Source organism: Erigeron canadensis, chromosome 2 (genome assembly GCF_010389155.1).
Source record: "Erigeron canadensis isolate Cc75 chromosome 2, C_canadensis_v1, whole genome shotgun sequence".
In the NCBI taxonomy this organism is placed as follows: domain Eukaryota; kingdom Viridiplantae; phylum Streptophyta; class Magnoliopsida; order Asterales; family Asteraceae; genus Erigeron; species Erigeron canadensis.
The window spans coordinates 29,931,574-29,956,787 of record NC_057762.1 but is presented as its reverse complement, the minus strand read 5'-3'; the positions used below and the strand labels follow the sequence as shown (position 1 = coordinate 29,956,787).

At 32.5% G+C, this 25,214-nt stretch overlaps 2 protein-coding genes across 2 annotated transcripts; both read right to left on the bottom strand.

The window, feature by feature from the left end:
* Positions 1 to 9,325: 9,325 nt before the first annotated feature.
* Positions 9,326 to 12,534, bottom strand: LOC122589351 (uncharacterized protein At4g00950). Its single transcript, XM_043761638.1, has 4 exons — positions 12,099 to 12,534; positions 11,471 to 11,539; positions 10,496 to 10,941; positions 9,326 to 9,624 (listed from the first exon to the last, which is right to left on the bottom strand). The coding sequence occupies exons 1-4, from the start codon at positions 12,481 to 12,483 to the stop codon at positions 9,565 to 9,567; spliced, it is 960 nt and encodes a 319-aa protein (XP_043617573.1). The 5' UTR covers positions 12,484 to 12,534; the 3' UTR covers positions 9,326 to 9,564.
* A 4,873-nt stretch (positions 12,535 to 17,407) lies between these two features.
* On the bottom strand, positions 17,408 to 24,993 carry LOC122587157 (soluble starch synthase 1, chloroplastic/amyloplastic-like). Its single transcript, XM_043759247.1, has 15 exons — positions 24,545 to 24,993; positions 23,160 to 23,521; positions 22,675 to 22,752; positions 22,164 to 22,288; positions 21,929 to 22,010; positions 20,973 to 21,146; positions 20,786 to 20,867; positions 20,089 to 20,180; positions 19,583 to 19,645; positions 19,423 to 19,512; positions 19,217 to 19,341; positions 18,640 to 18,748; positions 18,499 to 18,554; positions 18,340 to 18,379; positions 17,408 to 17,926 (listed from the first exon to the last, which is right to left on the bottom strand). Exons 1-15 carry the CDS (start codon positions 24,816 to 24,818, stop codon positions 17,768 to 17,770), a joined length of 1,911 nt encoding a protein of 636 aa, XP_043615182.1. The 5' UTR covers positions 24,819 to 24,993; the 3' UTR covers positions 17,408 to 17,767.
* Positions 24,994 to 25,214: the final 221 nt, after the last annotated feature.

The window sequence follows — 25,214 nt, the reverse complement described above, 5'->3', positions numbered from 1 at the left end:
AACAATTTATCCTTCCACTTAAGGGTCATCGAAGTATTGATCGGGCATCCATCCCCGACAAGTATTCCACAGGTGCATCTCGATAAATTAGCTTCAGAGGTTAGAGACTGGGGGAGTTCCATCACTTTTCCGATTCTATTACCAATTTGTTTGATCACTTCAGTCATATTCAGATGAAGAGGAATTCCCATAATAGACACCCATGCAAGTCTTTCAAACGAAGCTTATCCATCTAATTGATACCTATGTATTATGGATAAAAGTGTAGTTTCAAAACTTGTTAACTGATAATTGATAAAGTTTTGGCAAGGAAATTTGATCAATCATAATGTGCCACGGGTACACATTAAAATTTTCATATGTGCCAAAACTTGTCAAAAATCAAAGTGTGGTGTCAAAACTATCCAAATCAGGGAATAAAAACATGACCGAATTTTGTGAAAGTTGTCAGAAAACATAAACTAAAAAATATTTTTGTAAACAAATAAGGGCTTAGAAATTGAGGGTTGGGAATTCCGAAATCGAAGACTCCATAACTGTCAAACCGGAAACTTACCCCATCAGGATACGTCCCAGATCATCTGAGTCCCATTTTTACGAACATTGTAATCATCATCGTCTATGGAACGTAAAACCGGCAACCTAATTGTTCAACGATATCATCATCAGTAGTAACACCATGATTTCCAACCATTATTGCTTTAATGGAACAAAAAACGATAACCCTACATCGGAACAAAGATTCCATCAATGCTACAGCAATATTAACACTACCAAATTAATCACATAGTAATAACAACAATTTATAAGCAACAAATATACATAAGCAGTAGTAACATATAAACATATAAAACCAATAGCAGTATCATATAGCAACAGCAGTGACCGAAAATTCCAAAAAAAGGGGTCACTGGATAAGTGTTAGCGCAGTGGCCGATGATGAAAAGAAACCTCCAAACAAGTAGATGCATACCTCAAACAAATAGATACAAACCCCAAAAACTGACACCCTTGAAAACCCCTCAAACGGAGATTAAAAGGTTTGTCGAAAAAGTACAAAGGGGTTTCAGATCTCGCCGGAATAGTAATGGTGTACATTGAAGAGCATCAGCAAATCGATTCACACATTGATTCTAGCAATAGTAGTCTAGAAAAATACAATATTAGCCCCAAAATTGAAAATTCTCAATTTATGATTATGTCTCCGGCGAAAACTTTGTTAGCATTGCAACCGAGAAATAAAAAGGTCATAAAGCACACTCCCAACATTCACAAGTGTCGGAACCATATAGCCGGTATAAATAACCGATGCTATTACCCGTTTCGAGTCGTAAAAGATGGTGTAAGGCAATTGTAGTGTCGAATGTGCCGATGAAAAGATTCGAGAAAATAATCGATTACACCCTTTCCCTTATAGTAATGTAATAATATAAGGGACATTGCATAAAAAGGTAACCTATTTTGTTTTCGTCTATTTAAAGGATCCTATTTTAAAAAAAATTCTAATAAAGGGTATACCGTTTTGATGACGTGACACTTGACTTTGACCGACACGTGACACTTGACTTTGACCGTCCTAATTTCAATATATATATATATATGAGTCGGTCAAAGTCAAGTGCCACGTCATCAAAACGGATGACGTGGCATCGGTGACGTGGCACTTAACGAGCTCCGTCTGTCAAAAACTATCGATATACCCTTTACTAGGATTTTTTTGAAAATAGGATCCTTTAAATAAACGAAAACAAAATAGGTTACCTTTAATAGGAATTTCGTGTAAATAGGCTACCTTTTTATGGAATAAACCCATAATATAATATTTGATGTGTTATTTATGTAACTTAATGACCATTGGAAGATAAATATCCAGATCCACATATATACTACTACCCACATATTAGGGTTTAAAGACATTTTAGTTTAGTGGTTATCTAGAATAGAATAGTGTTAGATACCTCTGAGAAACTGTAAAAAAAGTTAGTTGGCCAGAGAATGGAGGAAAAAGTGAGCACATGTTGTTCAAATATAGAGACAGAAGCAATGGATTTCATTGCATGCCTCAAAAAGCACAACGCTATATTATATAAAGCTTTCATTAATGTACATTAAATAGTTATAAATTTATCATAAAACTTTAAAAGATGAACTTTTGATATGAAAGTTATAACTTATTTCAACACTTTAAATGTAACCTTATGGGTTGTATTTAGCCTATTCAGTATATAAAATAAGGTTGTGAATATAAGTGTAGTGCAAAGATTAAGTTGGATAAAATGTCATGCTAGTACTATTGGGATGTATGTTTTGATATCACCTGCTATACCACCTAGCCCTGACCATGTTATGGTTTTGTAGGACCAAATAAATGATGTGGGAGTTAATGGGATTTGTTACCACCAAATGACGATGTTGGTGGCTAAAGAATGGTGTGGCGGTAGTTGTTTGTGATGATGGTGGTTCATTATTCATGTATTGCTGAAATACAGTGATTGTTTGCTTGTGTTTTGATTTGTTTATTCAATAAGCGCATTAGCAAACCCCAACAAAAATTCTTACAAGTTTTATCCCAGTAGATCGAAGTTGCCTAGCAATAGCCCATTAAAATGGTTCAAGTTGGTTAAAGCCGACCCATACACAAGCCAACCCAAGCGTGCTTGATCCAATACTAGCTAGTTTTTAGGGTTCTTTTTTTTTTTCCTATTTTTTCGATCATCTGGTTTGATCTAATATGGTACATGTTTTGATTCTGATCTGATAACTACCTTGCGCTACTCAATGTTAATTATAGTTATTTTTAGTTAAATTAGTTACCTATAATATTTGAACCAGTAAGTAAGATATTTTAAATTACTTTCTCTCTTAATCATTAGCGAGTATATATTATAGTACTTCAGCTTGTGAACAATTACAGCATCTCTATTTCATCAAGTTAATAATACTAGTAGTTCCATTTAGTGGTAACAATCCTTTCATCACTTTCATTCTTAATTTTAGCTGATTGTCTCTTGAAAAATCAATTATGATTCATGATGAACTAATAATCATATGAAACTGCTAATAATCTACATAAACAATTATTTTTAAGATGAAATAAACGCTATATAATGATATAATAGACGGGAAAAAACAAAACTTACATGTGATTAATAAAGTGTGGTCAAAATTATAATCAACATATTTAATTTGACAAAATTGTAACATGAAGTTTTGTTATGAACATTTAGTCGGAAAAGAAATCAACAAAATCTTACCGTAAGTTGAGTTTAATTTTTCCTAGTAGCATATATTCAAAAATTTTCAAATCATATTGGGTTTCCGTAAACATATTCAAATTTTTAGCAATTAAAATTAGGGAAAATGTTAAGTAAAGCATGCAGTACCTATCTTATATAAAGTAAGGGAGGTTATGTAAAATTCAAAGGGGTTTATGTAAAATGCAGAAGGGTTATGTATGTTTATCAAATTTAAAGATTTAATCTGTAACTTTTTTTAATGTGACAGTATCTAAGTTTAGATAAAGTTTACGGTACGAATCATCTTTTAAATTAAAAGGTAATAAAAAATAAAGGGGGAAAAAGAGTAGCTATAGGGTGCTAAAGATTTACATCATTGCCGTGAAAGATTATCCTACATTCAAATTAAAGATTTACCTATCATGATGATCCTACAAACAAACAAACTACCAACAAGTTAACCTTCATTGGGGATAACAAATATGTCATGATTATGATTGCTGTGAAAGAGCATCTATATGGCATGCCTTGTATGACGGCTATAAAATACTTTTGATATCTACAAAAAAAAAATTTGATATTTTCTTGAACAACATGTACATTTTATTTTATTTTATTGAACGGCATATACAAATCTTTTTTATTCGAAATGTGAAGACTAGGGGTGTAAGAAATGAACCGGAAAACCGAAAAACCGGTCCGAACTGCGTGATCCGAAACCGAAAAAACCGAAACCGAAAATAATTGAAACCCGAAAAAACCGAAAACATAAAAACCGAAGTGTAACGGTTCGGTTACGGTTTTCAATATTAATCACTCGCGGTTAACCGAACCGAATTTTGATATATACCTACATATAATCATATATATGTATATTTACACATATATGTATTCCTTAAATACATCATTTACATATCTCTTTAGCTAAATTTTTGTATTTTTTGTCTAAGATATTAACAATTTTACTAACTTTCTTTCACAATCTATAATTAATTTTGAATATTATAAGTAATTTTCTTATATATATACTCTTTTTAAGAAAAGTTGTTAACTTTGTTTAAGATATTTATCAAAAACATTAGTAATATCATATAAAAGACATCACAATTAGATAAAATGTATATTTATTTATAAAACAAAATATTAATGTAGTTAAATAACTATTATATATAAAAAAAAATTAATTAATGCAATGTAAATTGACTATTGTAATTAAAACTTAAACTTTATATTAGCATAACTTTAATAAATGGTTAACCGAAAATAAAATCGAAATTAACTGACTTTTTCGGGTAACCGAACTTAACAGTTCATAATTTCTAACTAACCGAATCAAACCGAAACCTAAAAAATGGTTTGAAATTTCTAGCTAACCGAACCGTGAAGACGCACGATTGGTTAGTTCTTTAATAAAAACATTCACGGCCAAGTCCTTTCGTTCTGAAATGTAAGATCGACATTTGCATTTTTACTTTATTTTTATAATATTGTACTAATATGTATATGTGTGCGGGTTAATATATATGTATGTGTAATCAGAAATTCAGAAGGGTCCAGAAATTATAAATTTTATGTAGACATTGTTATAAAAGTTTTCTTAGTTGTGCGATTATATACTATATTAGTTTTTCAAGTTATTTATTTTTCTAATAACTAAAAGTTAGTCAATATTATTATTATCGATGTATTTTTATGTATGTTTATTTATGCTAAATATAGTTTACAAAAATACTTTGTGTAACAAAACTTAAGAACTTTAAACAATGTTGTCCGAAATCATCCAACTAATGACAGGACTAGCATGGTGCTCGCATAATGCGGTGGCGGTAATGCGGTGGTGACAGGTGGTGGCGGCGATTGATGGTGATGACGACGAGTGTTGTAGGCTATTGATGTAAGTGTAATCAATAATGGTTAATGTAGTTATTTTAATATTTGAGAGACTGGTTGTGTAATTTATTTAATTAAGGGTATTTTAAGTATTTTAGTGGGACAATTAAATTAGTGAATAAAGAAGCTAATGATTTAGTAAAAGAGTAGGGGTATATTTGTCATATTGCATAGAGTAACTTTCAACATTTCCAAAAATAAAGAGGGCTATTTTTTTATACGTAGGTATAGATAAAACTAATAAAAAGTTGTAAAACTAATGAGAAGCTACCCAATTATGTCGTCCTTCATCCGTCATCCGAGAACGAGTGAACACTATGGCTTTGACTTGTTCTTGAATTCGTTCTTGTGTCACTCGTTTCCATAAAGACGAGTATTTGTTGCATTTTGTTTTTTTTCCTAAAAACTGTAAGTGTAAAAATTAAAAAGTGTCTACAAGACTTTCTTCTTTCTTTTATCACTTAGGAGCCGTGTGAGATGAAAGTCTCGTGCACGATTTTGAATGAGAGAAAGAAGTGAGGAATCCTCTTTTCGACTCTAACTCTCCCACTCCAGTTGTTGCTTTTCTTTCTGTTACTTCGAAAGTAGCTGCTTCAGCTTTAGTCACTCGAATTTTCGATATTCCTTTTATTTCTCATCAAACGAATGACATCTTCTTCTGGAAATCCTAGCTATTGTTAGCATGATATTGGGGAATCTCATTGCTATTACTCAAACAAGCATGCAACGTATGCTTATTAACATTGGGTTGATTTAGGGGGACTAGTCTTTGACTCTTTGGATGGTGTTTTGATGATGTGATGTTGATTAACACTAGTCCTTAGCTGGACTAGTCTTTAGTATTGTGCTGCCCCTGAAAATAGTAATAAATCAACTTAAATCGTAACTCTAAAAATCAACATAACCATAGGATGACGATAAATCGACGAATTATGAGATAAATTAAAATAAACATATCAAGTTTTTAAAGTTTTAGATTGATTCTTATGTGAGTCTAGTCGGTTAATTCATTCTTTTAAGTTAATAAAAGTTTGGCTAAAAATAAATACATAATGAGAATAAGGTTGATATGACAATGTTGTGGCATTCGTGTCATCCGACGACCATAAGTTATGCTAGGTATTATCGTCATCTTCGATTATGTTACAATGTACACTTCATTTTTCAAAATTGGATTATATTAAGTATTAATAAAAAAATATCGAAATTTCACGTATAACTTTTTTTTTTTTTTATTCAACTTGAGATCCACATAGTATCCCAATTCTATATTTTTACTTTGAGAATTGAATTTTAAGTCTCTCCATATATTAAGACAATTTATTTGTGGTTAAAATTTCTCATATATAATCAAACAACTTGATGTTTAATTAACATTAACACAATCATGAAAGGTGCAGTAATTATGAGTTATTATACGGGAAATGTTAAACCCCGTTCTTATTAATTTATTGCAATTTTCAAGAATGGATGATGAACGTACGTAACTCCCATAACCGCAGAGCTAGAGGGCTAGAGGCGCATATCCCATGAAATAAATTCACTTCTCTACCCTTAATAGTAAAAATCATCACATTTTTGTAAAGGAAATAATTAATCCTTTTAATAAAATATTTTAAAAATCTTCTTAATTATTGAATGATAATATGTGTAAAAATCAGAGACAAAATTAGGAAAAAGAATTAGTAGATACACATGTCACTTTTTTAAAGTTTTAAGAAGATTTTTAGGCTAATCTTTATAATGATTTATCATTTTCCTTTTTGTAAAGACCTATAAATACGAGTAGTAGAATAACCCACTCGATCACTTTCTCAAGTACTATTTCACCATACCAAAAAAAAAATATATATATATATATATATATATACATCTTAACTATTTTCTTCCAAAATTTCCCTAACAAATGGAGCCACATGCAGATGATCATCAAAACCACTTTGATCTTGAAGATTGGCTTCACTACTTTGATCAAGTCAATCCACCACTTTGTTGGTATATATATATGAAAAATGTTTACTATTTTTATTAATTGCGGTTTGATACGGGTTCAAGTCTCATATGTGACAATGTGTCATATGTAACAAAGTGGAATATTATTATTATTTCTTTTTGTTGTTGTTGCAGGGTCCAGACACTCGAGAAGGTCGATTCGATCCAAGTTTCCCCGGTATTCCTTAGAGAAGACAAAGCTGCAGCTGATGATCATCATGTATATGGAATTGATGATCAATTTACATACTTTGATCCCATTATTGATGGAAACTACTTAAGCTGGTGGGATGGTGGCTTGCCATCTCTAGTTTGTCACATTGATAATGATATGAAGAATAATGTGGAATATTGCCATAATGGTGCAATATTAGTAAGTGGTAAAGTTCACAATAATAATAATAATAATCCGACAATTAGTGCCGTGGGTGCAATAACTAATAGCGGTCATCGTCGTGCGGGGAAGAGATCGGCGGCAAGACGAGTGTTGGAGATGGAGGAGATAGAGAAGTATTTTGAGTTGCCAATAGTTGAGGCTGCTCAGGAGATGAAGGTAGGATTGACTGTTTTGAAAAAAAGATGTAGAGAGCTTAACATTAAGAGATGGCCTCACAGAAAACTCAAAAGTCTCAATTCACTCATTCACACTGTCAAGGTGATCAATCTTACTACTAATATACTACGTACTACCATCATTTTAATTTTTGCATTTATATACTATTTGCATGTACGTATGTATACATATATAATACATAATGTTCATGCACTACTCCTTAATTAACAAATTAAGGTATACAATGACAATAATGTCATTAGCATATTATATACTACTAATTATTAATAACGTGTTATTATCGTCATTATTGATGTATGTTTATACGTACATATATAAGTAAGGAACTGAAATTAATTAATTTGGTATTTGAGCGAGCAAGTAATTATGTGTATCGATTGATGAATATATATGTATTGCATATATAATTAATATACTGATTTTGAGATAAACTACGTACATACACAGGAGTTGGGAATAAAGGGGAAAATTGAGATGCTTGAAGAGCAAAAGAGGATGATGGAGAAGGTGCCAGAGATTGAATTCACTCATGAAACAAAGAAGCTGAGGCAGGCTTGCTTCAAGGCTAGCTACAAGAAGAGAAATAGAATCAATAATCCGATCATCCCCCTATATATATGCCCTTGATCTATTAATTATATATCATCCTTGAATTATCATCGTCATATATATTAGCTAGCTAGGGTGGTAATTAGTCATGTACTCATCATGTTGCCATGATTTAATTATAAGCTCATGGGTCTTTTAGTTTTTGGTACTACATTAAAATCTTCTTAATTTAGTGTATGATTCTGTTTAGCTCTTTTCCCCTAGCTAGTTTACCTATCTTAATTTTGTTTGTAATTAATTAAATTAAGGGGCAGATTAATTAGTCTTACTATCATGTTGTACTGTTATGATCAATTCAAGTGCTTTGAATTAATTAATTAGTAAATGTAGTGTTCGTTCTATATATGTGCTTGTAAATTCCTCTGTCTTTTTTCTTCTACAAAGTTTACTTTCATCTAATAATATTGGTATCAAGTGCCTAAAATCACAACAGGCAGGCTGGTTAGAGTTCTGTGACACAAATTAAAGGTGTAATCATAAAATCTTGCCAACAAGAGACTTATTTGATCTATTGCCCAATGGTTTTGAAATACAAAAAGGGTTCTAGCTAGTTGCCAGATGCCATAAATTAATCGATTGTACATCTGCATCACATTTTGAAACAAAGAATATTGTTTTCTGGGAAATTTCTTTGCTCGAGTGTTATAAGTTCCGGTGGGATTTCTTTTCGATTCGGAGGGAATACAAAAAATCGAAATTTTTTTTTTGGGTTTAGTGACAACAATATCGTTGCCAAAAGTTAAATGGTCTTTTTTTTCCTGTACTTTTAATGTAAAAAAAAAACAAAAAATAAAATTAAAAATACCATATCGGCGATGAATATCGTCACCAAATGATAGTTTGACTTTCAAAGTCAAAATGAAATTTGAAAGTTTATTTTGTCGTTTAACAACGACCTTTAGTGATGACATTTGGGCGTCACCAAAAGTTGCCCACCTGGCTCCTATTGTTGTTTTTCTTAGTAGTGATATATGATCAATATATGACTCACATGATGATTGACTTCCGCGCGCTGTTCATACTCTTGCATCAGAGAGAGAGGTTATATATAATATTTGAAATGTACTTTTACAAACTTGATTATATATAGCAATTAGCAGAGATTTACAAACCGAAAATAAGTCTCCCTACATGTTTAAAAATTATAGCTATTACAACATATAACAAACATATATATAATTCAACCTGCTGATATGTATGTATCCATCACAAATAACTCATAATGGTAACCGTATCATGATCACGATTTAGTATAGAACTTATTCACTCTTGTCTTCGCGATCTCCATGGCATCGCTTGTTTAAGAGTCCCAAACATGCTTGCCTGTCAAAGAATCAGTTAGGTTAGTTGTTGAGTATGCAAAAACTTATGAACTCATAATGTTTCTATTAATTTGACATACTGATTTTTTTTAATTTTTTATAGCATTTATAGAAGCTTTTTGGATAAACAAAAAAGTGTTGAAGGTCAATCCATGCAACATGCCCCGGACCCATAAGTAAAAGGTATCAATGATTTGATTTGTTACACAATACGACCATGCACCTAACTTGTTCGACTTTTATTATTCCTGTATCTATCTCATATTAATTACTCGTATGTTTGATTGATTTTCTTTGTCAAAGATCATATTGATCCTGTTTCTACAAGACATGAAGTTGTACTCCGAATGAAAGGTTGGAAAGTATCAAATAATTCATATTGGTGGGCCTTAGGCCCATGAATTGTTGACTTTTGGTAGTATGTGGGGTGTTAGTTTGGCAAAAAACAGCAACTTAACACGGGTAATTTGGAACTAATTTGGCATATAGCCTTACCAATTTGGATTGCTGGCTGATTTGAAAAATCAAGTCATTCAATGTGATAGTACACCACTACACCAAGAAAAGAAACTAACCAAGCCAGGTTTGTTTAGTCTACAACATTTCTAGACCATGTCTTCAGATTTAACAACATTTTACGATACGAATCAGTTATGCAGCTTTTGAAAGGGTTTTTTTCTTTCAAGTTAAAAGCTTTAAGCTTCATTCTGTAACCAAACAACACTTTTTAATTTAATATATAAGAAATTTTTCCTAGAATTGAAGCTAAAAGCTAAAAAAATATTAAAAATCTTTGTTGTTAATTAACAAACACAGATTAAACCGATCGAATCTTGCACGTACAAAGACTAATTAAGCAGGGGATGACTTACCAAGAATCGGCCAGAAGTGGTGCCCTTAGCGAAAGGGAAGCTATTTTTCCTTGTTATTTTTCCATTCGAATCAACAGACTTGTGAAGGTCCCGAAATGAAGAGCCCAAAGATCCGCTACTGCCACCGAACGTATCTGCAAAACTATCCCACCTCCATGAGCAAAACCTCCCTGACGAAGGCGATCTATCCACTTTTCCACCATGATCAGTACTGTCCCGGAAACTTTGCCACCTCCATGAACCAAACTTCACTATTGCTGATTTTTCTTTCCTCATTAACTTCCTCAACGGCATCCTCATCTTCCCTTTAATACTCTTATTATTATCACTATCATTACTGCTATTAACCGACGTTCCCAGCGTGTTTGAAGGGTACAAATGACCTTCATACGGTCCGCTCAGGACAGTGGTCGGAGATGGTACGATTTGTATTCTAACATTGTTCACTATGTACGTACAACAAGAAACATACAAATTAGTTTACATACATGTGCGTTCATTAATATCTCCACCCATACAGCCCTTCCCTAGATATAAATAAATGTAAAAGATATATATTTGTGAGACGTATGCGCGGTTCACATTTAATCTAAACGTGTATAGTCGTATAGACTTTTCACGTATATATAAATCTTTGTAAATTATACTCGTAAATAACACGCGAAGAAAATATATATTCGTGCGGCATATAATATAAGATTGTAGAAAATATATTTTCACTTTAAGAGATCTGTTTGGCTTCGATGATCTTCAAGAAAAATATATGATGCATGTTTGAATAGATGTTTATTTGAAGGATATCGGTATCTCTATATTAAATAAAACAAGATTAATTGTGATAAAATAAATATAAAAATTATTTATGTGAGAGACCTAATTCTTGTGAACATAATAAATCATTTCTACATTAAATTCCAAATACGTAAAGATTTCAAAAGAATTAAAATAAAAAATGAAGGGTACACACACACACACCTTCATAAGGTTGTTTGCTCAGCACAGTGGACGTCGGAGATGGTACAATCTGAATTCTAACATTGTTCACTACAAACATACGTACATACACATAATTAATGTTCATTATCTCATCCATCCTTAATTAATTATGAGTAGTATATATATGAAAAAAATATTTGTGAGACTGTCCACATGTAAATAATATATCTTAGCTTGTAAATTGTAACTCGCCAAAATAATATAGGTGCGTATGATATCATCACTTTTCAATGTGGAAAAGTATAATAACAATACATGATTAGTATAGATCTTTGACTTTTTAAGAGTATGAATATATGTTTTTTGGGATGATATAACATAAATGTAAAACGGGATATATAGACAGATAAATATTCATCTATATATAAAAAAAAATGATAATTTTACGTATACAACTATAGTGTACTCGTACAACGTCTAGCTACTTGTATATGATGTCGTGTATTTACAACTTTTAGTGTGTAAATATCTACATATAATTTATGTGAAACCTAATTTTTATACACAAGTTATTCATTAATTAGTTCTATATATATATATATATATATATACGTGCATAACTATTTCAAAGTTTTTTTTTTTATAGCAAAAGCATAAAATTAATTACCCAATTTTTCACCACTCTTGTAATTAGCAGGACTCGCGGTGGTGGCTGTGAGTCGCGGAGGAAGGTCTAACGAACGGACAACTTTAGACTTTGTTGGATCATCATCAATAGCACTAGTACTACCGGTGGTGGTGACATAAGTTTTTCTTGGTTTTCCGGGAGCTTCCTCCCATAGAAATGGGACATTGGCCACCATGTTGGGTGGCGGAGTAGGGCCATCCGGAAGCGTAGATGGTTTAGAAGGTAAGGAAAAGAGTGAGAGTTTAGGTGGTGTAGATAAAGGTTCTCTAAAGTCCGGCAGCGGAGAATAGTCCATGATAGGTGAATATTGAAGTCGTGATCGTAGAGGTATATATGGGTTGTAGTATGAGGGGGTGGGGGTCATATTGAATGTTATAAACGCTCCTTACTTACTATAAACCTTCAATTTCACATGAAAACAATAACACCTCACCCTTCATACTTTTATACTACTAGCAATTAAGCTACATATGCACTCCTACAACTACTATGTTGATCGAGTATTTTATTTGCACGAGACAAATGTGTATATATATATATATTAATTTTTTATTAGGTAAAATCCATAAATGATTTGAACTTTATTATAGCCAATAATCCACATTTAGCGAGTGATGATTCAGATTTTACTCACAACGAATATTCAATTTTCACTTTGCTATATGTGGGGTTTTTTCTCGAATAAAGCTGGTGGGCTTCACTACTAAGCGTTGTTTGCGTTTGCGTTTGCGGGCAGAAATGTCGTTTTTTATTAAGGGTGTAAACGAGTTAAGCTCGAATTCGTTTAGTTTTTTTTTTATGACAAAGAGCCGATCTCGAGTTGGGCCCGGTCTTTCTTAATACACCACGATCTGAGCTTGAGTTTAAACATCAAGGTTCAAGCACTGCCATTAAAAGGATCAGGCTCGGCTCGGCTTGTTGAATATTAGAAAAAAATTATTATATTTTGTTCGTAATTGGGCTTTTATTCATTGATGAGAAGCATTGGGTTACCTGGGTAATTGGGCTTTTATTCGTTGAACATAATTAAAAAAATTTGTGTTTTTTTAATTTTATTTTAGGATTTACTTATTATTAATTTTTTTTCTAGACGTATATGAGATAATAGTTTAGAAAAAGTCAGTAAATTCTTGACCGTCAAATTAAGTCAAACTATATATATCTATATAATTATTAAAAGAATAGTAATTCAAGCCTTTTAAAATTATCTTTAAAGCCAAATTTATGTTAAAAAGTTCTTACGTTGGATTTTATCTACATGACATCTCCATATGTTTTTAACAATATTTTTCTATTAAATAAATATTAAATTTAAAAAAAAACAACATATACAAAGACATCAATATATTGCATCCAATTATTTATCATTAAATCTCATATCCCGTATAAAAATAATAATATTAGATTCAAATTTTGTAGGCAAAGATAGTTACATATATTATAAATCTTGAGTGTATATATTTATTTATCTTTTTAGTTTAGCAATTTTCTTCAATATCTTTCATGTCTATTATGAAAAATCTGTCCAACACAATGAGTTTTCATTCTAATTCATCCAAAACAATGTGAGTTCTTTCCATCCTTTCAATTCAATGACTTAGTTTTACAAAAATATATATATATATAAATAAAAAAATAAGTTTGTAAGTTTTATTAATGAATCTGAAAAAGATTTATCATTCTTTTTGGAAGTCCACGTATACAATAAAGGTCAACTTGAAATTGTGCACATATAACGTTTCAGCCATAGTTGTATTCCGGCGCACTTAACCCTATATTTTTTCCCTAAAAAACCTTTTTCCATGTATATATTAAACAATTCTTTTTCTTGTCGCACATCGTGCGGGTAAAATACCTAGTATATATATATATATATACAATAGTCTACCAATAAACTAAAAAATGATTAACATATTCTTGAAACAACACGTGGCGTAATCGATACGTGTCTTTTTAATTTATTTATTTTGTTGAAGTAGCTTTTTTAGTTGTATATAAATTCAATTTACTTATTAGACTTAATTAAGATTAAACTCTAATTCTTGCCTTATTAATACAAAAGATATTATAACCTTATTTTGTTGAAGTAGTTTTTTTAGTTGTATATAAATTCAATTTCCTTATTATAATTAAAATTAAACTCTAACTCTTGCCTTATTAATACAAAAAATATTATAACCTTATTTGATTGATCGTTTTCTTATTAGCAAATTGTGTCTTTTTTCCCCTCAATTCTTCAACTACATACAATTACTTATATTCATTATAATAAGTTACTAGATTTTAGACCCGTGTCAAATACACGGTTGTACAAAATTATATAATAAGTTATTAACATAAATACTTAAAAATTATATAATAAGCTATTTGTCATTATTAATTATGTTTACAAGTTCCGATTTTTTGTAGTTCTAAAAAGGTAAATCTAAAACACTAATTAAACATATATTATATTTATGATTATTGTTTATTATAATTTAACATCAATCATCGATTTACGTTAATCACAATCTATTTTATACTCACGAATAATGTATGAGACATATTTGAATTTATTTATGATATAATTTCTATAGCTACCGTATATACTAGGATTAGTAATAAAAATATTAGAGATGTTCATATATATGGATTATGCGTTATACATTGTAACCAATGAGCTAATAATTAGATGATAATAAAGACTAAATTAAAAGAAAAAGAATTACGAAATTTAAAATACAATAAACGAATATGAACCAAAACTATCGATCTCACATTACTTTCTCTCAATCTATTTCTCGTTTGTGTTTTTATAGTTGGATTTTTTTAATGATATAAATGGTGAAGAATATATAGTCGATCAGGTAGATTGATATATGCACACCGATAGAAGTACAGTGTTTGCAATAAATTAATAAAACGCGATATGCATTGTAGGTGAAATTGACATGAAAGCCATAGTTATGGTACAAAAAAAAATATTTAACAACAAAAATTTCGTGTACGCTAAAATCTTTCAAGTACAATGTCATGGTCCTCATGGATATGATTATATTGCTTAATTCCTTTGGTCCTACGCAGTTTTTAAAAATAATTGGCATCAGTTAATTTTACCTCTGCTTATACATTATTTTTATTTTTATATTACTTCTTATTATAATACACATAAAAAACAATATAAAAGATTCCTATTTTAAGGTTAACTTATTAATAAACGATATCATTGAAACATTTTTTTATCTTAGAAAGTTGCATGCCTCGCTTAAACTTCTATGCTATTAGACTACCAACGGAATTGAAACAATCACTATATTAAAAATCATTGAACACCATAAAAGAAAAAATTTAATCTCGCTGCTAGTACTATGCTAGTTTAGGAAAATTGATGAAACAAAGGGAAAATATAATTTTCTGTTACTATAATAAGATTAAGATAATTAGTGAACTTTAAAATTTTAAATTTTAGAGTTAACTTATATTGTCACATGTAATCCATTTAGACATTTCCTCTTTTTAATTAGAAAGCTAATTTGAGTTAGAGTAATATTTATCAAAACTAAAATGCTTAAAAAATTGAAAAAGAAGATAATCTATGTGTAAACATTACTATCGATTGGTGCATCCATCCATCAACAATTCAACATATACTATGGCACATTGGCACGGACCACACCCTTTTGTTCAAAGTATTAAAATTTTCTTCTTAAATGTAACATGAATGACATTAGCTCCTAGCATGTGGAAGGAGGCCATTTCATTAATTATAGGTTCGATACAGCCTTAACTTTAACTGATCATTTATTTATGTTTCTTTTATTCGACTTAACTACACCATTAGTATTGGGTGACAAAAGTGTCTAATTGAATGAGTTCATAACAAGTTGATAAGACTAGCTCAACTAGAACCAATAATATAAAACATTTATGTTAATTGCTTCTAATTCAACTTGTTTCTACTCATCGAGCCGAGACGGGTGAGCTTTTGGTATTAGATACCGGTATCAAACCGATGGCAGCACCAATTCTTCCCTAAATCATTTACCCATAATGTTACATGATTTATCTTTTCTCATGTTTACCTAACTTTATCAATTTTTCAAACATAAAAGTTAGTCGTTTTCATCAGAGAAACCATATATGGTCTATTGGGCCATTATTATGATATTGTTTGATCAAGTATTGTCATACTCGTTATAAATTACTATTAATAATTTGCTTATAAATTTAATATTTAAAATCATTTATAAACAAATTGAAAGTATAGCCTTTACCTTGCCCATTGGTATAATTGCAGCCACCACAGACCACATACGCAGATACTATACAGTTCGGCCTATTAGATGATCAAACTTGTTCCTTATACAAACTAAAAACTAAGAATTGATTTTGTAAAGTTTCAAGACTCTCGGCTTCAGCTTATATCTGTTTGTAGACCTTTCTATGAAGTTTCTGTTATCAATTTTTCCGCCATACTTTTGAGGGCAAAGTACAGCTAAATGTACCCAACAATTAATCCTCGTTCTGTGAGCATTGAAGTTTAAATTAAATCTTCTAAGGTGCCAAACTTTAAACTGAGTGATACTATATGTATTTGATGACCTCTTCGTCACATACCAGTAAACTTTCCTTTTTTGTAAGATTTTTGCTGATATGGTAGCTATACAAGTTGTCATGTGTTATGCCATATCATCATACTGGTGCCACATCACCGATCTACAGTTGTATCAGAATTCAAATACTCCGTAACTGCAATAATTGTGAATTGAAACTTCTTACATGCAAGTTGTGAACTGAAATTTCTTACCATATTAATTCATAAATAAAACAAAATTTCTAGACGAAGTGTTATGTGGCAACCCAATATGACCTGTTAGGACATGTACAAATCAACCATTGATTGCAACACAACCCATTTTGACTCGTTACCAGCTCCAGCCGCACACCACTTTTTCCACCTCTAAATCAAAGTTCAAACTAGCTGTTTAGCTTGAATATTGAAAATAAATTGCTTCCAAGCCATGCTGATTTTATTTCTACCTTAAACAAAATGTTTGTGCACTATCTCAGCCGTTTAAGCTCCAACGTGCTGCAGAGTCAAAGCTTGTAATTGTTTTATTTTACTATATTCGTAAGAGTTATTATAGTCATAATGTAGTTTTTGTAATATAGTAACATTAACTGTTAATACGAAAAAAGACAAAATAAAAATGTCTGCAGGTTAACCTAACCTATCACGTACTAAGAAAGCTTGTTTACCCAACCTGTTGATTTTGCCACCTCTAATTGTTTTGTCAAATTGGACCAAGTTTCCATGAACATACTTGAGTAATTTATTACAAGCTTATTTATGTAACAAAATCTGTATATTCCTCTAAGATATGGTCAATAAGAATGTTATTAGAACCTATCTCTTTAATATAATACACTCCAGTTATATGGAAGGCACCCACCGACTGAGAACAGACTGGCACTCCAGAACTTGCTATCATGATGCAATGTTGTTTAGAACCTGACTAGATCCTCATGTAGAACTATATCCAGCAGACTGAATCAGATTGGTTGCAACCATGTATGGAACTCTGCAGAATAAAGATCCTTGTAGTTGACCTATCAAGTATCTACTTCCTCGACTGTAACTCCTTGGATATCTCAAAATTCCATATTAATCAGCCGACATAAGGAGGATCAATGAAAACCCATTCAAAAATTTCCTCATACTGGACTGCAGCATTATTCCATGAGTAATCCCTTTCCATTCCTCTCTTCATCAACCCAGCCCAAGAAGGTTTGTGTTTCCTGTAAGTCTCTATAGCAACCCGCAGTGCCTGCAAGATCCACCATATTATAGTTTTAAGCTTCATGTAAGTAGGTTGGGTTAAGCTTGCCCTAAACACTTTTTGTCTTAAATTGTAGGAGTTTCTATACTAATTTAGTGAGCCAACATTTATAAAATAACATTATCTTAACGATAATGTATTTTTAGTAAAATGATTTAGGAGGTAATGTGCTTAAGAAATACACTTGAGGTGACTTTTGTTTTGGACCCATTTCTTCTTTAGCTAGTCTGTTTTTCTTACATCTCTTTAACCCGTTAGAGATAAAACATAGCCCAAATTGGCCCATATATTAAGTAATTGGGTCGACATTTCCAAATCTAGCTCTTAGCCTCTTAGTGATACCGTATTCAGAATGACTTGAAAGACATCCAGCATACTGTTTGGAGTTTGACGGTACTTACATCCAACATGCTTTCTCTTGTCAATGGTTTGAAAGCCCACCTGTTAAGACAATGTAAATTAATGCAAGAACAAGACCGAAAATATTTCGTGTTAATGAATCTGCTGGTTTCTTTAACTTGTTTCGTCCTCCTACATGGTCTTTTTAAGCAATTACATACCCGGTACCTTCACCTCTGCCTTCATTAGCAAATGGATTGAAAGTCTTCACAGTGTCCTGGATAACAGAAAGTCAGCTTCTGTAGTCTTTAGAAAGAAATTTTAACAACATACATAAACTTGATTTTAAATTTTTAACTCACTCCAAGTCCTCCAGTTCCATGGACTACTGGTATAGTTCCATATCTCATAGCATACAGCTGATTTAGACCACATGGCTCAAACCTTGAGGGCATTAGTAGAATATCACATCTGCATATCGAGTAAAATTAATGTGAGCCTTGTCCTTTTAGAAGAAATGGCAGGTCGACCCATTTACTTATGGCTGAGGTAAACTTGGGGTATATTATATCTCAAATCAGGTCAAACTGAAAAAGAACTAGTCAAGAGAATGGGTGAAACAAGTCAAAAGTCACCAAAGTGGATTTTCGTACATCTAACCCCTTAGATCCTTCCATCAAAAAATTTAGATTATCATTGTAATTTCAAAATAGTATTTATAATAAATATAAAAATAACAAAGTTTTTGCAATCAATCTACTCATTAAATATGCATAAATGTCCTTTCTAAAGAACGCAAAGGTATATGTGGGTCAACCAAACCCAACCCATATCACAAGCACAAAGTTGCCCATTTTATGTATTACATAACCCGCCTGACCCACACATTTTCCGATCTCTGATCATGAATTTTCTTGAACATAAACTCGTGAGATTTACCCTGCTGTTATCCGGTGAGAAATGGGAACATTAAACCCAACCCATCCACGGAATTTATCTTTGAATGTTGCTTCAGTGGCTCTCATCCACTCTTCATATTGTTTTTCTCCAGACCCAAGCATTATCTGAAACAGTTTCGATTTTTGCTCATATGGGATTCAATTCTTAACAAGTGCTACCTTTAAGTAAGACTGTAAGAGACTTACAAACTGAACATCATCTTGCAACAGGTCTGGAGTACCTGAGAGAATTATATCAATTCCTTTTTGGTAGTCCAACCTCCCAATAAATCCTATCTGTAAAAAGTGTTAAATTCTGCAACTTGTGTTGTATTTTGTCAAAATACACAATGGGTATAAATCTTACCAATGGGACATCTGGCCGAACTGGTAAACCTAATTCCTTTTGAAGAGCAATCTTGCATTCGATCTGCATATCACAGATGGATGTTTTTTTAAGTATTAACTATTTCTAGAGGTATTTACTTGTAAACGGGTAAAAAAGGGGGAACATGTCAAGTAGTCAAATGGTTTGAAAGTCATCCAAAGTCATTTCTTAAAGCATACAACCTGTTAAATCGACTAAATAAAAGATTTAGATTAATATTGTGATAATAATATCTTTTTTATGATCACAGTTAGAGCATTAGTTATATATGAGAAAATGAACAAAGATTGTTAGCTTGCCATTAGCTATTAACTATTTCCATTTGTTATTTATCAAGTGTTATCTTTTTATGCATATGGGTTGGGAGACCTTTTTTAGCTTGACCTTAAGTGGCAATATATAGCCTTTTCCCTTACGGTGTTTATATGTCAGTTCATTGATACCACCCCCTTCTGTTGAAGTAAAGGAAAAGAAGAGATAACAACCTTTCCTGAAAGATCATCCATAGAGTAATGCGAAGGAATGTGCTCATCTAGAGAGGGATTCCATTCGGTCGTGTCAATACCATTTGTGATCCCTACACAACCATATAATGATATCGCTCACACATATGATCAAAGTAAAAAGAGTGAAAACAAGGTGAAATTGTGAGCAGGCAAGTTAACGTGGCATGGTCAAAGTTATTATGCTTGACATGCCTTGAATCCTCACTTAAAAAGAAGCCTCCATACAGTTCTGAAACCATACATCCAAGACCCTCTCCTCTATTCTGGAGTATAGATACTGTGTTTAATCATGCTTTATCTCGTATCGGTCAAACATAAAAATAACTAGCAAAAAGAGTAGAGGGCCATAAACTCATACAGGTTATTATTCGTCTAAAGTCTATTTTCAAGCATAAAATCTCCAAATTGTTTTGTTCAAAGATTAGATAGAGATTAATGTACAATGTTGTTTTTGTAGTTATAATAGAGGGATAACTATTTATAATTGCTTTTAGAAATGGGCAAATATGTTAGGGATCAACCCAACCGGATCCGGTTTGACGCCTACTTAAAAATCCATCTCAGCCATACTTGTTACTCAATCTGCCTGACACCACGGTCTTGGCACCTTTACGCCTTTACTATAAACATTCACTATTGACAAGTTAGTATGATATGTGGACTGCAAACTGCATACCATTCACAACAGTTTTTCGACTAGTGAGGAGCTCGTCCAAACCGTTTCCACCTTCTGGAGTTGTAATTTCCCAAGAATAGCCCTGATCATAACAATCAAACACATAAACATCCTATATACTTATACTTGGTTATATATGTAATGATCATAAAACCTCATGAAGTGGGTAATTTCGTCTATACGTTACCTGGCTAACTGTCAGTATCCGGTCAGCAGTGACAAGTGCACCTTTTAGAATATTAACAGCTTCACCAGTGTCAAGAGCATGTGTTCTTGCCCAAGTAGGAAAAACCCACCCCAAAGCTCCATACCACTCTGGGGGCAGCCCAAAATTGTTATAAGTTGATGCAGGCTCAACTCCCTGCAGGATTTACAAGATGATATCACCCAAAAAAAAAAAAATATTAACAATTAGAAACTTGTCAAGCGAATGCCTTTGCCTGAATACCATAAAGTTAATGCATCCCAATAGGGTTCAACTAGTCTAGCAAGAGGGTGTGCGAAGAAATGCATTTCATAATGAGCCACAGTTAGTCATAGCTAAAGATGGCAGGTGGATAAGGCAGGTCGGGTAAAAGGTAAAAAAGGGTAATCTTTTGGCGTGATCTGGTTGGGTTAACCTTATATAGTTTGTTGTCCATTTCTTTTCTTTATTTCATTTCTTTTGAGTGTTTTCCAGATATATTATAATTAATCAGTATATAATATGATTACACCATAGTAGCATATTTATGCAATAGAAATAACTTTGGCAACTTTGACCTAAATTATCTCCGTTAGTTTACCCGTTTGATACGTTAGAGATAAAACATAATAACAATCAACCATCCATAACTAAATATGTTGAAACTGCCACATGCAATCACGGTGGAGGGAAAATTAAGATGAAATCCACAAAATATTACATAGCAAACTCAATAAAACCTTTTGGTGGTACGATATTATCCTGAACAAGAATGACATGATACAATATGTAACCAATCCTTGCTTATTGATAAAGATGGTAGGTAACTCAAGTTTTTCTATTGAGCACTTATGAGACACATCAGTATGATATTTCGTGTAAGATTTGGGCAACTTTTGCTGAGAAGTTGTTGCGTGACTACCAACAATTTGCTTCCACAATTAAGAGAAGGAACCTACCTGGTGTGCAAGATTATGTATCACAACAATACTCCTGGCATCTTTGTAAACTCCATAGGGGCGATACTTTGCTGCCAATAGTCTAAAGCATAACACAAAGGTGTCAGACTGTGGGGGATAGAAAAAGAGCAAGAAAAGCTTCTTTTTTATTTTATAATGGTGGAATTGTAAACATGATGCATAGTAGGATATACAGAAACAATAACCAAGAGTATTAATTGAGTTAATGACATACACTGGCACAAGACCTGCATGCCAATCGTTGGCAAGGAACAAACATCTTTCACCATATGTAAACCCTCCCAAAGGAAGTACTAAAGGAGCCTCACATGCTGCATGACAGAGTAAGGTGAACCGAAACTGCTCCAAAAGAAAAGGAAGTAATTGTTAAAACAAAATAAATAAACACTCGATATAGCTAGAGGTGGCAACTTCAACCCGTTTACTTATAAATGAATTGGTTGAGTTTAGGACTTTAGGTTTAACATTTAACATGTCATAGGATAACACACAAAATATAACTTAAAAATGTAGATGAATTAACTTGATTAAACAAGCTGAGATCTATGTGGAGTAAGGAATATTTTGTAACCACATTTGACAGACTGAAATTTTGGTAACAAAAAAATGTCTGAGATAAAAATAAAAAAAAGCCCTACCCTTTTTGTCATGTAAGAATAGTAACACACATTGACCCACTACTCCATCACTTTGGCCACATATACTGTAACTTCCTCGATTAGTACCTGATTATCACCAAATGCACCATAAGCGTCACCATATGGAGTTCCAGGACGGTGGAAAGAAGGGTGGTCCACAAACACCTAAAATCACCAAAAGAAACTTGCCATAAGATGATCAAGGTTTACAGAAGGAAAATTGCATATAGTCAAATTTATCTTCCAGGTAACCAACTTTTTATACTGCATTAAAAACCTTCAAAGAATTAGAAATTTGATTTAAGGTGATCTTTCAAGTTAAATAATTTCTAGTCCCCATGTTGCAATGCATCAGAGAACAAAAGGCCATCAAAGTTATCAATATATTAATTGTCACATCAATATTATGGTCGGGTCATCAGATCAAGTTACCTTAGATCAAATTGTACAAAACTTAAATAGCTTCTGGGGTAAACGAAGTTGATTACCTAAAATAGAAATTTCACTACTTTTTGTTATATACATAAAGTCATTTATAAAAAACTAACAAGTAACTGAGGTAACTTTCTTACCCAATCAACACCTGCTCTATACTCGTGAAAAAATGCAACCTCCTGTACCCCGCCGGAACAAGAAACCTTAATTCGACAATCAAGATCAACAGCACTAGCAAACTTCTTATCTGCCGGTCCACCACACAAATATCTAGGTGTAACAACCATTACACGATGCCCACGTGCTGCAAGTGCAATGGGCAAAGAGCCACAAACGTCTCCCAAGCCTCCAGTTTTGGAGTATGGTGCTGCCTCAGACGTAACAAAAACAATGTTGTGGGTCACTTTTGTAGATGTTTCCTCTGCTAAGACATCATCCACGATGACTTCTTCTTGATCATTTGAAATATTATCAGGAGAGTTGCCGATTTTGGTGTCAGCTGGGAGTTTAAGCATTTTAATTAGGCAACTAATTGTACATCATCATCATCATCAATAGCTGAAATTCATCTTAAAGAACAACTAATACCGTCTATAAAGAACTTTATATAATGATGAACAACTACACACTTCCTGAAATTTCTGTAAAGGATTTTATGGTTTCACACATTATTACCAATCATGTGGTCGGCCAATCTACCACTCTACCCTCCACATTCAGAAAGACTAAAATGAATCTAAATTGAGTTTTTTTAGTAAACACACACACACACACTGTCTAATTGAAGTAACATCTATCAATGGAATAGATAACCATATATATATAACTTAGCCCACATATACATACAGTGGTGAAGCTTGAGATGAAGAGTAGGGTCCTGAACCCTGTAACCCAGACATATCACTAAGGCTATCTCCAATGCTAAGGACTTCCTTAGGCGTTCTTGAGCTGCCACATCATATCCTTACAAATCCTTAAAATCCTTACACATCCTTAAGATCCTTTACTTTTACCTCTAACCATACAAACATCCTTACATATCCTTTAGTTCCTTACATCTATATACAAACAAACAAAAAAGTATTGGAGATAGCCTAAGGGCATGCCCTTAGGTAAGGGCATACATCAAAAAATCTTTAGCTTTGGACAAGCTTCAATGCCAAAGGATATCCATGAACAACTAAGGGCACCTAAAGACACCTAAGAACACCCCCATTGGAGATTGTCTAAGAAAGATAATTAGGGGGACCTGAAAGTCACATGACCCAAAAATAACACTAAAAATATAATAATATTTCACACGAAGTACGGATAAGGTGTAGTAGTGGTAGCGTCGGGCGGTAGCAGTGTGGTTATTAATGTAAAAAACTAAAAGGGCGTCGTTATTTCAGAGTTAAGGGTAGATGTTGTAAATTAAATTTATTAGAAATATTATTGGTATTTTAACTAACGAATAAAAAGGGAGGAAATAAATGTTTTATAATGTAGTAATAGAATTATATAGATATAGATATAGATATACCTGCAGGAGCGGAAAGGAAATTGAAGCCAACAATAGAGCCAGATTCATCTTTCTCAGCACCTAATAACACTCCTTCCTTTTTCGATCCTCCACCATCACCTGACGACATATTCATCGTGCTGCTGCACTTCCATCTCAATTTCCCATGCCACCATTTCCTTTGTGCACTACTCCGCCGTTTGTTGTTGATTGCAAACAGCCGACCAGATAATTGTGCATCAAATCCTAATTTCGCGGCCGTTAAATTAGGACATGGTTGAAACAATATCTCCATCACAATTCACAACTATTGATAACAACGATTATTAGGATTTGATATAAAGTGTTCAAAGAAGTGAGGACGTAAAGATCCTTTACTTGAAACTGTTGAATGTATGTGTGTGTGTGAGAGAGAGAGAGAGAAAAGTATATATCACTCTGTGTGTGTGTGTTGTGTATTGAAAGGAAGAGGTTTATTTGGTTGAGGATCTCTAGAAAATAATATTAGCGCCAAATACGATAAATCTATTTTTAACAGATCTCTTTACGGTAGAACTAATTAAAGTGTATACGGTGTCGTTTTGTCCTTTTGGGTTGTCGACTTGCTCTTTTACTTCTTTTTTTTTTTTAAATGTATATAAAAAATGAAAGGAGGATTGAAGAAACAAATGGCTGAGTTTATATGAAGCTA

Bases quoted from the DNA above. Each gene is read 5' to 3' on its own strand.
- LOC122589351 (XM_043761638.1), bottom strand. From the start codon at position 12,483: ATGACCCCCACCCCCTCATACTACAACCCATATATACCTCTACGATCA. The intron at 10,942-11,470 runs GTGTGTGTGTGT...GTACGTACATAG, and splicing joins GAGCAAACAACCTTATGAAG to TGAACAATGTTAGAATACAA. The intron at 9,625-10,495 runs GTAAGTCATCCC...ATTCTTTGACAG, and splicing joins CCACTTCTGGCCGATTCTTG to GCAAGCATGTTTGGGACTCT.
- LOC122587157 (XM_043759247.1), bottom strand. From the start codon at position 24,818: ATGGAGATATTGTTTCAACCATGTCCTAATTTAACGGCCGCGAAATTA. The intron at 18,749-19,216 runs GTAAATCTCACG...CTCGATATGCAG, and splicing joins TCTCACCGGATAACAGCAGG to ATGTGATATTCTACTAATGC. The intron at 18,380-18,498 runs GTATGTAATTGC...TTGTCTTAACAG, and splicing joins GGCAGAGGTGAAGGTACCGG to GTGGGCTTTCAAACCATTGA.